This window comes from Bos grunniens, chromosome 1, assembly GCF_055505025.1.
Source record: "Bos grunniens cultivar Pamir isolate PY7600 chromosome 1, Bosgru_T2T1.0, whole genome shotgun sequence".
Classification (NCBI taxonomy): Eukaryota; Metazoa; Chordata; class Mammalia; order Artiodactyla; family Bovidae; genus Bos; species Bos grunniens.
In genome coordinates, this window is record NC_141165.1 from 90,596,800 (window position 1) to 90,610,311 (window position 13,512).

A 13,512-nucleotide genomic window follows, 5' to 3' on the forward strand; every position below is an offset into this window, starting at 1 on the left:
TTGTGAGTCTACACAGTAACAAAATCCTCCATAAATAGCCTTCCCTTCCATCCTCTACAAGTCCCAGAATAATATACTCCTCTTTCCACTTACTTCCTCCCCACCACATAGTCATATCTGAGATGACCATCATCCTTGTTCACCACAAGCAAGTAATACTAAACTTCCAAGGAACAGAGCAATCTTATATTACACAAATTCTAGCAAAGATCAGGAAAATATATATATTCTTAAAGGAGCACCTTCCAACTAATTCTTGTAAGCCCAGTATAATAACCTTGATTCTAAAACAAGACAAGGACAGTATAAAGGCCCATCTCACTTATTAGGTTGTCTTCAGAAGTAGAGCTGAGTTGAGGATTTGTGTCCAAGTGATTTATAAGGAAAGTTCTCCCAAGGGAATCAGGAAGAACATGGAGGAAGTAGGACATAGGAGGGAGGAGAATAAGCAAGGCTATGATTCTGAGCAAAGTCCCTCCAACTTCTGCCTGATCCCCCGGGGGAGCTCTGGATTGTAGGTTAGGCCCCAACGCTGTCCTGACCTGAAGAAAAGGGCTAGACCTTTCACACTTCCACAGCACTCAGAGCAGAAGGGAAATGTAAATTCCTAGGCTCTTCTGAGGTTCTCCTGAGGTTCTCCTTTGCCTCTCTGAGCCTGTAGGCAAAATGGGTTCCATTAGCCTGCAGGCAGTCTCTGAAAAAGAATATGAAGTTCTGATTATTGGAAGTAAAAATGTATAGAAGTTATTGGAAATAAAAATGTATAGAGATCCTGGAGATACATGCAAAGGGTAAGGACTCTGAAAGGATCTGGAAAGAATACAACTACTTTCTACTACTTGAAAACAGATGAAAGTACTAAAATAAAGAGCATGAAAAACAAAATACACCATGATCATGGTGAGTTTCTGCCAGGAATGTAAGCAAGTTTAATATTAGAAATTCTGTGTCACTCACTGTAATAATAAATTAACACAGGTAAACATGATCATCAATGGATGAAAAAATATTTGATGACATTTAACACAAACTGGAGAAGGCAATGGCAACCCACTCTAGTGTCATTGCCTGGAGAATCCCAGGGACAGAGGAGCCTAGTGGGCTGCCATCTATGGGGTCGAGAAGAGTCGGACACGACTGAAGAGACAGCAGCAGCAGCAGAAGCAGCAGCAACACAAACTAGTGATAAAAAACTTAATGATGTTTGACAGAAAACAAAATTCTGTAAAGCAATGATCCTTCAATTACAAAATAAATAAATTTTTTAAAAATTAGAAAAAAACCTAAAGTAGGAAGAAATATCTTTACCTTGAAAAAACATCTCCAAATTGTTAGCATACACATCAATCCATATGACACAATATTATTTAATTTAAAATAAATAAGGGTGTGTATGCCCAGCAGTGGGATTGCTGGGTCATAAGGCAGTTCTATTTCCAGTTTTTTAAGGACTCTCCACACCGTACACCTGTGGCGGATTCATGTTGATGTATGGCAAAACCAATACGATATTGTAAAGTAATTAGCCTCCAATTAAAATAAATAAACTTAAATTAAAAAAAAGTAAAATAAGGGTGCTCAGTATCACCACTATTATTATATATTACACCAGAGTTCCTAGTTAGTGGAACAAGAAAAATATGGGCAAACATATTGGAAAGGGCTAATAATGTTATTTTTAATAATAATGCAGATAACATGCTTGTCCACATTAGAAATAATTGGAGAGCAGCCCCAGGGCTAAAATGCCACAGACTGCCACTGTTAGCTGAGTTTCATTAGTTTTTCTTAAAAAAAAAAAACAAAAACTTCACCTTTCGATGTATGCTATTGGTTGATTTCTAGCTTCTTAAATGATTGTTTTTGACGATTTTGCCCAATCTACCATTGCTTCACCATTCAGAAATCCTGCTTCCATCTCAATCTTTGATCATGCCAGGTAACTGAGTACTTATTAGGTCTTTACTACCTAACAGTCTATGTGTATCAGAGACAGTAAATATATCATAAGAACGCAAAAAGCATAACTTTCTTGAATTAGGGAGCAAGTCTTCATTTTTGTAGCCCCAGTTACAAAGCTTTGAATAACCCTTGATACATGGTAGGGTTCATACTATTTTCAAAACATCTCTTTAAGAAGACTATCCCCCTTCCCACTACTTGCTTAAACTGGAGACATCTTACAAAGTTAAACATATGGAAAGCAGTAAAATAATTATCATTGTTTCCAGCAAAAAAGAAATAACTGGCTTGACAAGGAGTTTTAAAACACTTGAACAGATGATCAGCAATATTTTCTAATGAAAGAGGAATAGAAGTGGCAATACCAGATCTGATGATCACTGAGACTCTCAGGGCCCTGGTTTGAAGGAAGGAAAGGATAAGCTACATCTATGAACACTGTGAACCGTGAACTTCCTGATGTTCAAGCTGGTTTTAGAAAAGGCAGAGGAACCAGAGATCAAATTGCCAACATCCTCTGGATCATGGAAAAAGCAAGAGAGTTCCAGAAAAACATCTATTTCTGCTTTACTGACTATGCCAAAGCCTTTGACTGTGTGGATCACAATAAACTGTGGAAAATTCTGAAAGAGATGGGAATACCAGACCACCTGATCTGTCTCTTGAGAAATTTGTATGCAGGTCAGGAAGCAACAGTTAGAACTGGACATGGAACAACAGACTGGTTCCAAATAGGAAAAGGAGTACGTCAAGGCTGTATATTGTCACCCTGTTTATTTAACTTATATTCAGAGTACATCATGAGAAACACTGGACTGGAAGAAGCACAAGCTGGAATCAAGATTGCCAGGAGAAATATTAATAACCTCAGATATGCAGATGACACCACCCTTATGGCAGAAAGTGAAGAGGAACTAAAAAGCCTCTTGATGAAAGTGAAAGTGGAGAGTGAAAAAGTTGGCTTAAAGCTCAACATTCAGAAAACGAAGATCATGGCATCCGGTCCCATCACTTCATGGGAAATAGATGGGGAAACAGTGGAAACAGTGTCAGACTTTATTTTTCTGGGCTCCAAAATCACTACAGATGGTGACTGCAGCCATGAAATTAAAAGATGCTTACTCCTTGGAAGGAAAGTTATGACCAACCTAGATAGCATATTCAAAAGCAGAGATATTACTTTGCCAACAAAGGTCCGTCTGGTCAAGGCTATGGTTTTTCCTGTGGTCATGTATGGATGTGAGAGTTGGACTGTGAAGAAGGCTGAGCGCTGAAGAATTGATGCTTTTGAACTGTGGTGTTGGAGAAGACTCTTGAGAGTCCCTTGGACTGCAAGGAGGTCCAACCAGTCCATTCTGAAGGAGATCAGCCCTGGGATTTCTTTGGAAGGAATGATACTAAAGCTGAAACTCTAGTACTTTGGCTACCTCATGCGAAGAGTTGACATATTGGAAAAGATTCTGATGCTGGGAGGGATTGGGGGCAAGAGGAGAAGGGGACGACAGAGGATGAGATGGCTGGATGGCATCACTGACTGGATGGACATGAGTCTGAGTGAACTCCAGGAGTTGGTGATGGACAGGGAGGCCTGGCGTGCTGCGATTCATGGGGTTGCAAAGAGTCAGACACGACTGAGCGACTGATCTGATCTGATGAACACTGTAATGTTTGCTATTATTATGTGCTTGTAAATTCACTGCAAATTCTACTGGATCATGATATGTATTTCATACACTGCTGGTCCAACTTTGTTGACATTTTATTTAGGATGTGACCACTGGCTCAGGCCTATAATTGCTTTTTCTTGTACTGTTATTGCCTGTTTTTGATATTAAGATTATATTAGCCTTTTAAAATGAGTTTAGTAGCTTTCCTTCTTGGCTTCTGTTAGGCTGTGAGTGGCAAAAACCTCAAAATAACAAAATAACAAAGGTTCAATCTACACCAATTAGAGACAACTGTGTGCATCAATGGAGGTAAAAGATAACCTGGATGAGTCAACAACAGCAGGGGACAGATAATAAATAACACAGCTGATCAATTTAGACTGTAGTCAATTGATACTTGTGATAATTTAGACAAGAGTATATTTAATGGACAGAGGAACATACCCTCTGGAATCCCCAAAGCTCTGTTTGAAAAAGGGTCATGACATGTTTATAATTGAGAATTCATTCTCTGAGATAGAAACTATAAAGACTTGCATACTGTGGATGAGATTTGCTATCTATAGGAGAACTTCTTATAGGTAACTTATCCTTTAAATTGAGAAACAGTGAAATTGTAGTATCTCATCAGAAACCCATCAACCTATGAAGCATTTGGTAAAAAGATGAAGTTGAATTTTTGGTCATGTCATAAAAAGTGGTCCAAGATACCCAAAAGTGATAATAGAAAGTGTTAGTCCCTCAGTTGTGTCTGAATCTTTGTGACCCCATAGACTGTAGCTCACCAGCCTCCTCTGTCCATGGGATTTTCCAGGCAAGAATACTGGAGTAGGCTGCCATTTCCTACTCCAATAATAGAAAGGCAAATGCAAAGAGAAATGTAGCAGTTCTCATCCAGGCTTTTTGGAAGAGTTAGAGAGGATGCCCAGTCCAGGGTTTGTTCCTACAGAGGATCTGGGTCCTTAGAATATACTGTATTCTAGGACACAATTATTGTAGAATGGTTATTATTTCAGCCTATCACGTATCTTTTCCTTAAGTGCATATTCACTGGGAGTAATGTGCCTCTGGTTATTAATCAGGCTTCTAGATGAAGTGATACCTCATGGAAGGAGGCCGTGATCACAGTCACAAGCATCCTCCTATTTGCTACAGGTTTCCCATAGAAGGAGAATAAATTGTCCTTTTGATTTATAGGCCAGTCCTAAGCTATTTTGGGTAACAGGGAGCTACCTCTGTATGAATTGTCCATGCCCTGTCTTGAGTGATGCTTGTGTTTGCTTAAATATTTTGCTCTGGTTGGGGAAAGTTTTAGCCAAAGAAACTATTATTAGCCATGGAGTCAGATTTGTAAAGAATAAAATTGTTTCAATACAATAAGCATGGGGCTCTGGTTCTGAAAATTCTCTTTAGACTCTAAACACTCATGGATTTCACAGGGAATCCTGACAACGCAGTTAGTGAATTGATGGAAGTGGACTCGTGATTCTGCAACTCCAGTGGCAAAACCCAAGGCCCTCCCAAAGCCCAGCACAGTTTCTTCCCGTGGTGGAGGCATCTAGCATCCTGATGGACAGCACATACCTCCCTTGAGAATCCACTCCACAGAATTTTTTCATCATTGATGAAGAGTCTCTCTCCTTTCTTGGCATAGACATTGTAATATCCAACTTCCTTAAACACTATGGAGCCGTCCTCTGGGGAGAGGTGCCAGTTGATGATGGAATAGTTCCCTGCCAGGTCTCCACATTCATCGAAAGTTACTTGCTCCCCCATATTGCTGGTAAAATTTAGGTGCCGCAGGTGTTTCAGGACCTAAAGAACAGAGATGAATACTCTTAACACAAGCCACAGGGCTGCCACATACGGTTATGTAGGTTGCACAAAGACAGTAAGCTATCTTGTTTACAAAGTGCAAGGGACATGACTTGAGGAAGAGGCACCTTTTTGTAATTTATACTAAGGTACTTAGATGTGTTAGTGGCAGCCTTGGTAAGCCATGAGCTTTATTTGGTATGCGAATTGTGTCAGATGGTCCAAAAAGTCGTTTGGGTTTTTCATAAGATGTGACGGAAAAACCCCAATGAATTTTTTGGTCAACCCAACAACTGGGGTAGGAAACATTTTCTTGAAGTCAGAAAAGGAAAAGGAATACATCTTGCCATGGAACTGGCCAAATCAAGGCTTTTACAGGTGCAGCATCATCTGTTGGTGCCCAGGAGGGAAAGGGTTGTAAGCCAGAGCCATCCCTGGTGTCTTCTGAGATGGGCTTTGGAAAGAGTAAGTACTCTTACACTCTGCACCATCTTTCTCTAAGCTACTGCTTCTGTGGAAGTGTCCTGCTGCCAAAGTTCACAGAGAGAAGGGTGGAAGGAAGAAGGAAAGAAGGCTATGAGCGGAGCTCTGGCCATCACTGCTATAATCATGGCCAGTTATGGGGTGTTATGAGTCACAAAGCCCTTGTACAAAAAATTAATGATAATAATCACCAAACCTTACTAGTCATTTTATTACCTTTGAGGCACAATGCTGAATGCTTTATATTTGTTATCTAATCTTCACAACAGATAGTACTATTAACCCTCATTTTGGGACTTCCCCAGTGGCTCAGTGGTAAAGAATCTGCCTGCAAAGCAGGAGACACTGGTTCAATCCCTGGGTGGGGAATATCCCCTGGAGGAGGAAATGGCAACCCATGCCAGTATTCTTGCCTGGGAAATCCCAGGGACAGAGGAACCTGGGGGGTGGCGGGGAGGGCTACAGTCCATAGGGTTGCAATGAGTCAGACACGACTGAGCATGCATACACTCCCATTTTACTGATGGAGAAACCGAGGAAACAGGAAGTAGCTAGGCCCGAGTACATAGCTAAGAAGTGCTGTCAAGCCTGCACTTGTATTGGCTCTGCTCCACTGCATCGTTAGGCTCCTGCCTCTGCTTCTTGTGCACCCCTGACTTGGGTCAAGAGGAAGCAGTGGGCACTCAGCAGCTTATCTTTCATGTGGGAACTGCCCAGGGCCAGGAGGTCACTGAGGCACCGAGAGAGAGTGATACATACACACAGTCCAGACGGGAGAGTAGGGGTGCTCACTTACACTGTGCCTCGTGACTACAGGGCTTTCTCACTCTCTGGCTCTGAGTGCGTTTCCTCACCAGCAGGATGAGAGGGCTGGGCCCTAGAGACTGCAGGAATCTCCAAGTTCTAGTTTGAACTTCTCTCTGTTCTATGCTGTGGTGGCCCTAGGAATACATTTAGAAGTACCTCTCCCATTTAGCATAACTTTTAAGGTACCTGAAAAACCAGCATCCAATCTGACACCAAGAAAATCTGGGCCCTATTATCCATGTGTGTGACGAAGGAAGGGCAGCTTTCATCTTCTACTCCACTCTAGAGATGATACAGCTTTTTTAAAAAAACAATTTATATCTGTATTTGACTGTATTTTAAAGCCAACATCTATTGTAAGGAAAATTAAATAAAGAAAAGGAGCCACCTGAACTTGCTCATAAACAGCCCTGGGGTGAGTGTGGGGACTGAGAATGTGGCTGGCCACATGTGCATAGAGACACAGCACCTGGGCGCCTCAGTCACCTGCTGTCTGTGTGGTGACCCCTTTAGTGCTCTCATTGCTGCCCTGGTGGAAGTTGGCTGCTCTGATTTTTGTCCCAGGCTTGTGGGGGATGGGGATCCCTCACTCCTTACTGCCTGGTTCATTTGCTCTGCAACCAGAGCTGCTGAGTTATCCTCAAAAAATAAATAAATAAATAAAAGATGGAGAATGAATCCTACTAAGGATGTTCTCCCAAACCTTCCTCAATGATCACCAATCTTCATTTTCCCTTCATTTTTACTGAGCCCTTAAAGTAGTCCTCAGAGAGGTGGTGCCACAGACATGCTCCTTTCCTATATTAGATATCTCCAACTCTCCTCCCTTGGCCCCCTTGCTCTCAGGATGACTTGTACACAGTGAGGGTACATCCTTTTGTTTCTACCCAGATGTCCTGACACATCTCCTTCTCTCCGAGGAACATGCATTCCTTCTGCTCTATAAGACTGACCCCTCATGCAGCACTCAGAACCTCATTCTTCCCACCTACTCTGGAACTTTTCTGACATGACCAGCCCACCCTTCTCCATTCTATAACCATGCCTCTCCTACTTCCTAGTGGGGATCGTCCATGGTTTAGACGAAACGTGCTTCAAACTTCTCTAGGTACCTTCCAAAGCCTTTCATACTTTGGTCCCGTGTATCTACCACTACCTGTCAGTGCAAACGTTTTATCCTTGTCATATCCTTTCCACATGTCATGCTAACTCTGTCTTTGCCCTGATCTGCATAAAAGGTAAGAAGAGTGACGAGAGAGGGGACTACTTCTTATTTACACTTCCTTTCTGCCAGGCATTGTACTAATGCTTTGCACACATCATCTCATCTGACCCTCATAACACATCTATGGATAGGGACTATTAATATCTTCATTTTATAGATGAGGAAACTGAGGCATGGAGAGGTCAAGAAACTCACTGAAGTCATAAGCTAGAAAGTTCTCCAGCTGTGATTTAAACTTGTGCTTTTCTGCTACACCCTCTAGACACCAGTATGAATTGTTGACAGCATGGATGGCAAGTATTTGTCAGAAATATTTCCTCATTAAATATATTTTTTAAAAACATCATTCTTGTTTGAAGAATACTTTAAAAGGCATATGCAACAGTAAAGATAGATTATTTAGCATACATTTTCTTTTGCCTATGCAAGTTTCAATTCCTTGGTTCTTATTTTCCAGACAATTAGCTCCTCCTCTACTTTTTTCAGTCTACAGCTTCTCTGCAAGAAACTCTCTGGGCAACAGTGGGTGAATTGGAAGGGGAACTGGAATAAGATCATTTCACAATTAAATGGTCATCTTCCACGTTAATCAGACTGGACAGAAAAGTGACTCAAAGATCATCACTGTCTATAATTATTCTGTATTGTTGTTGGCATAGGCTAGTGATTTCTAGCATATCCTACCTTAAAAGAAAAGGGAACCAATCAAAATCATTTAAAAAATTTTGATTAAAAAACTCATTGTAGGGGCTTCGCTGGTGGTCCAATGGCTAAGACTCTGTGCTCCCAATATTAAAAACTAAGTTATATGTCAATTAAAAACCCATTGTAAATTCAAGGTTATATTTTTATACTGTTAGAATCAATCAACAAACAAATATTTATAGAATATCTACTATGTGATTTGAATTGGGCTGTGGTAGTACAGGATGTCGGAGAAGGCAATGGCACCCTACTCCAGTACTCTTGCCTGGAAAATCCCATGGACGGAGGAGACTAGTGGGCTGCAGTCCATGGGGTCGCTAAGAGTCGGACATGACTGAGCGACTTCCCTTTCATTTTTCACTCTCATGCATTGGAGAGGGAAATGGCAACCCACTCCAGTGTACTTGCCTGGAGAATCCCAGGGATGGGGGAGCCTGGTGGGCTGCCCTCTCTGGGGTTGCACAGAGTTGGACATGACTGAAGCAACTTAGCAGCTTCAGCAGCAGCAGTACAGGATGTAGTAATAAAGTCCTCAAGGAGTTTACATATGGATTAGAGTGATAAGATATAAGACATATTGGATGGTAGAGCCAACAGTGCAAGATAAAATACAGTTAATGCCTAACTTATGGGAATCAACTCTGAGCACAGAGGAATTCAGGGGAGATGGACATTAAAAGGGGCTTAATGCAGGCTTGAGGCATGGGAGAAATTTGGGGTGGTAAAGGACAAAGGAAAGGAAGGTGTTAAAGACAGTGGGCACAACATGGGCAAACAAAGTATTATGGGGGCAGTGAAGAGACCAACTTCTCAAAATCTGTATAAGTGTTAGAGAACAAGAGGAAATAAAGTTGACAGGCAAAGAGCAGTCAAGGCAAAGAGACTAGATTTCATATCAAGAGGCATAGGATCAAGTAATAACAAGTGTTGATATGAATGAAGAGAAATTAGAATCTTCCATACACTACTGGTGGGGATGTAAAACGAAGCGGCTACTTTTGAAAATAGTCTGGCACTTTCTCAAAAAGTTAAGCATAGAGTTTCCATACAACCCAGCAATTCCACTCTTATGTATATACCCAATAAAAATGAAAACATAATTCCACACAATAACCATACATGAATGTTCATAACAGCAACATTCATAATAACTAAAAAGTGGAAACAGCCTAATGCCGATCAGTTAGATGAATGGGTAAATAAAATACAAGCAGATACTATTCAGCCATAAAAATAAAGTACTGATAGATGCTACAACATGGATGAATCTCGAAAACATGCTAAGTGAAAGAAGCCAGTTGCAAAAGACCACATATTTTGTGACTTCACTTATATGAATGTCCAGAAATGTCCAAATATACAGATACAGAAAGTGAATTTGTGGTAATTTAAGAACGGGGGGAATGAGGTGAGAGGGAGTGATAGCTAAAAGGTACGCTGTTGCTGCTAAGTTGCTTCAGTCGTGTCCGACTCTGTGCGACCCCAGAGAGGGCAGCCCACCAGGCTCCCCCATCCCTGGGATTCTCCAGGCAAGAACACTGGAGTGGGTTGCCATTTCCTGCTCCAATGCATGAAAGTGAAAAGTGAAAAGTGAAGTCGCTCAATCGTGTCCGACTCCTAGCGACCCCATGGGCTGCAGTCTACCAGGCTTCTCTGTCCATGGGATTTTCCAGGCAAGAGTACTGGAGTGGGCTGCCATTGCCTTCCCCAAAAGGTGTGAGGTTTATTTTGTTTTAACTTTTTACTTTATATCAGAGTATAGTTGATTAACAGCATTGTGATAGTTTAACGTGTACGGCAAAGTGATTCAGTTATACAAAGGAAATGGAAATGAGATTTCTTTTTGATACAGTGAAATGTTCTAAAATTGATTGCAGTTATGTCTGCACAACTCAGTGAATATACTAAAAACTGCTGACTTGTACATTTTAATAGGTGAATTGTATGGTGTATGAATTATATCTCAATAAAAGCTGTTTCAAAAAAGAAAGCAAGGAAAGAGATTTAAAATATACAAATATGACTTCGCTGGTGGAGCTGACATTCAGCAGCAGGTAGAGACCTTCATACCAAGATGACCTCCAGGATACTTGGTGCTGAGAGTTTACTAATGCGAGCTGGTAACTCTAGCCTCAGACGGGACAAGAGATAAAGATGGGCAGAGGTAAGACTTAGTGCAAACATCTTATCCAGAAAAGAAAGCACCCTGGGACCTTTGTGGCTGGAAATTTATTTTGTTGTTGTTGTTGTTTGGTTGCTAAGTTGTGTCCAGCTCTTTGCAACTCCATGGTCTATAGCCTGCCAGCTTCCTTTGTCCATGGAATTTTCCAGGCAAGAATACTAGAGTGGGTCGCCATTTCCTACTCCAAGGAATCTTCCTGACCCCAGAATAATAGAATAGATATTAAATCAATACTGCTGGGTTTGTCAAATGGTGCCCCAAATGAGGTTTTCACTGACCTGAGGATAGATGAGAAAAATAAGGCCAATGTGATATTAAAGAGTAAATAGGCAGGAGGACCATAAAAATTAGGTTTTTTTAATAAGACTTTTACGGTTGGAACTTAAACCTATATATTAAAAAGCAAAATATTTAAAATTATACTGCGGGATTAAGGGCCAACACAATTTCTCCTTTTGAGGTATAAATGTAACCTAAGTTCTTGTTTCTGATTTAAAAAGATAAACAAACCTTCTGAAAGTGAAAGTGAAGTCGCTCAGTCGTGTCCAATTCTTTTCGACCCCATGGACTGTAGCCTACCACACTCCTCTTCTGTGGTCTTTTTAGAAAATTGCAGTTAAATATTATATTTTGCATGTTATGTTCTTGGTTATAGGCAAATTTAATTCTCAGTAACCGTTAAAAAATGGAGTAAACTGACTATAAAACCCCTACCACTTTCTTGAGGAAAAAGAAAGTTGGAATCACCATAGTGTAATAATGTTGGAGTGAAAGCTGGGAGTTGCCAGAAGAGAAGGGTAAGTCCCAGACCACAGCTGTTCCATATAAGAATGATGAAGGGATCAATCAACACCTAAAATGCAGGACGGAAGTCTGTTAATATAGTGAGTGCCAGAATTATTCACTTGGCTGCAATAAAGTAATTGACAGTAATTACATAATGCATGATCCTTTCTTTTTTAATAAAAAGGCCAAATATATTAAAAAGTAGTTCATTATGCATAGGCAGTGTCTTAAGCACTGCATGCATATTGACTAATGTCATCTCATAACAAACTCGTAAGTTTCAGATAGAGGCTTCTATTTCTCAGGTGAGGAAAATGAGGCACAGGCACATTAAGTGACTACTCGAGGCCATGAAGCTGTTGGGTAGCAAGTGGGATTTAAATCCAGTTAGTCTGGTGCTTGCACAGAATCAGACACGACTGAAGTGACTTAGCATGCATGCCTGCATTGGAGAAAGAAGTGGCAACCCACTCCAGTATTCTTACCTGGAGAATCCCAGGGACAGAGGAGCCTGGTGGGCTGCCGTCTATGGGGTCACACAGAGTCGGACATGACTGAAGTGACTTAGCAGCAGCAGCAGTCTGGTGCTAGAGTCCGAACTCTCCGACGTTACAATATATACTACCTATGTAAGGGTGCTGTGTGCTGTGCTAAGTCGCTCAGTTGTGTCTGACTCTTGGTGACACCATGGACTATAGCTCACCAGGCTCCTCTGTCCTTGGAATTCTCCAGGCAAGATTACTGGAGTAGGCTGCCATGCCCTCCTCACCTATAGAGGTATAGGAGTCAGATTAAATCGCCTAGCTATTAGGTTGTCTATCTCTAGCTACAACAGTGTGACTAATGTGAAATTTAGGTTGAGAAGATGGACATATTTTAAAATGGGATAGTAGAGACATGTATAATGCTGGTGGCAACACAAGAGGCAGTAACTGGAAGTGTTCCAAACTGAACGGCATTCAAATCTCCGTGCATGACCTGCCCTCCCTTGGAGACTTTCTGTTGTTTCCCCTATTTAATCAGCTTTATTGACATATAGTTTACGTAGGATAAAATGCACCCATTTTAAGTGTAGAGTTCTGAGTCTTGGTGAATATGTATGCCTGTGTAACTACCACTACTGTCACCCCAGAAGGCTTTCCTGATGTTCCTTTCAAGTCAACCTTCACCCCATTTGCAGCCCTGGGTCACTGCTGATTTGTTTTTTTTCTATCATTAGACATAGAATATCATATAAATTGCACAAACAGTTTGTACTCTCTTTTTTTCAATATGGATTTTTTTCATGATGTTTTTGTTATTCATCTGTGTTGTTATATTTGCCTTTGCATTTGACATTTCCTTCAAGGAATAGATCCTTTCCATACATCGTACTGTGCTGTGCTTAGTCGCTCAGTCACGTCTGACTCTTTGCGACGCTATGGATGGTAGCCTGCCAGGCTCCGCCACTGTCCATGCGGATTCTCCAGGCAAGAATACTTGAGTGGGTTGCCATGCCCTCCTCCAGGGGATCTTCCCAACCCAGGGATCAAACCAGGGTCTTCTGCACTGCAGGCGTATTCTTTACCATCTGAGCCACCAGGGAAGCCCTCCATACATCTTATCCATCCTTAAAGGTCCATTCAGATATCATTTACTTTCTCCTCACTTCAGATATCCTGACTTGCACAGTACTGTAGTGTTTCATCCTCATAGCAGGTATATAAGTAAGATAACATAAGTGTTGCACTTTTGTAGTCAAAACTTGCACCTTGTCCATTAATAATCAATTATCAGTTTATTAAGTCATGTCTTCAAGTCATCTCTTTAGGCATCTTTAATATTTCTTCTGGTATATTGACTTGCAAGTTAGGTACTCAAGCACCTGATTTTCTGGATCA

General features: G+C 41.1%; 1 protein-coding gene across 3 annotated transcripts in view; it reads right to left on the reverse strand.

Moving 5' to 3' along the window:
- The window catches only part of CASR (calcium sensing receptor), an 89,545-nt gene that overhangs the window by 5,593 nt on the left and 70,440 nt on the right, over window positions 1-13,512 (reverse strand). For all 3 annotated transcript variants that reach the window (XM_086403475.1, XM_086403467.1, XM_086403486.1), the window contains exon 5: window positions 5,214-5,444. In XM_086403475.1, coding sequence (XP_086259601.1) covers window positions 5,214-5,444 — 231 coding nt within the window. The remainder of the gene's footprint in view (window positions 1-5,213; window positions 5,445-13,512) is intronic.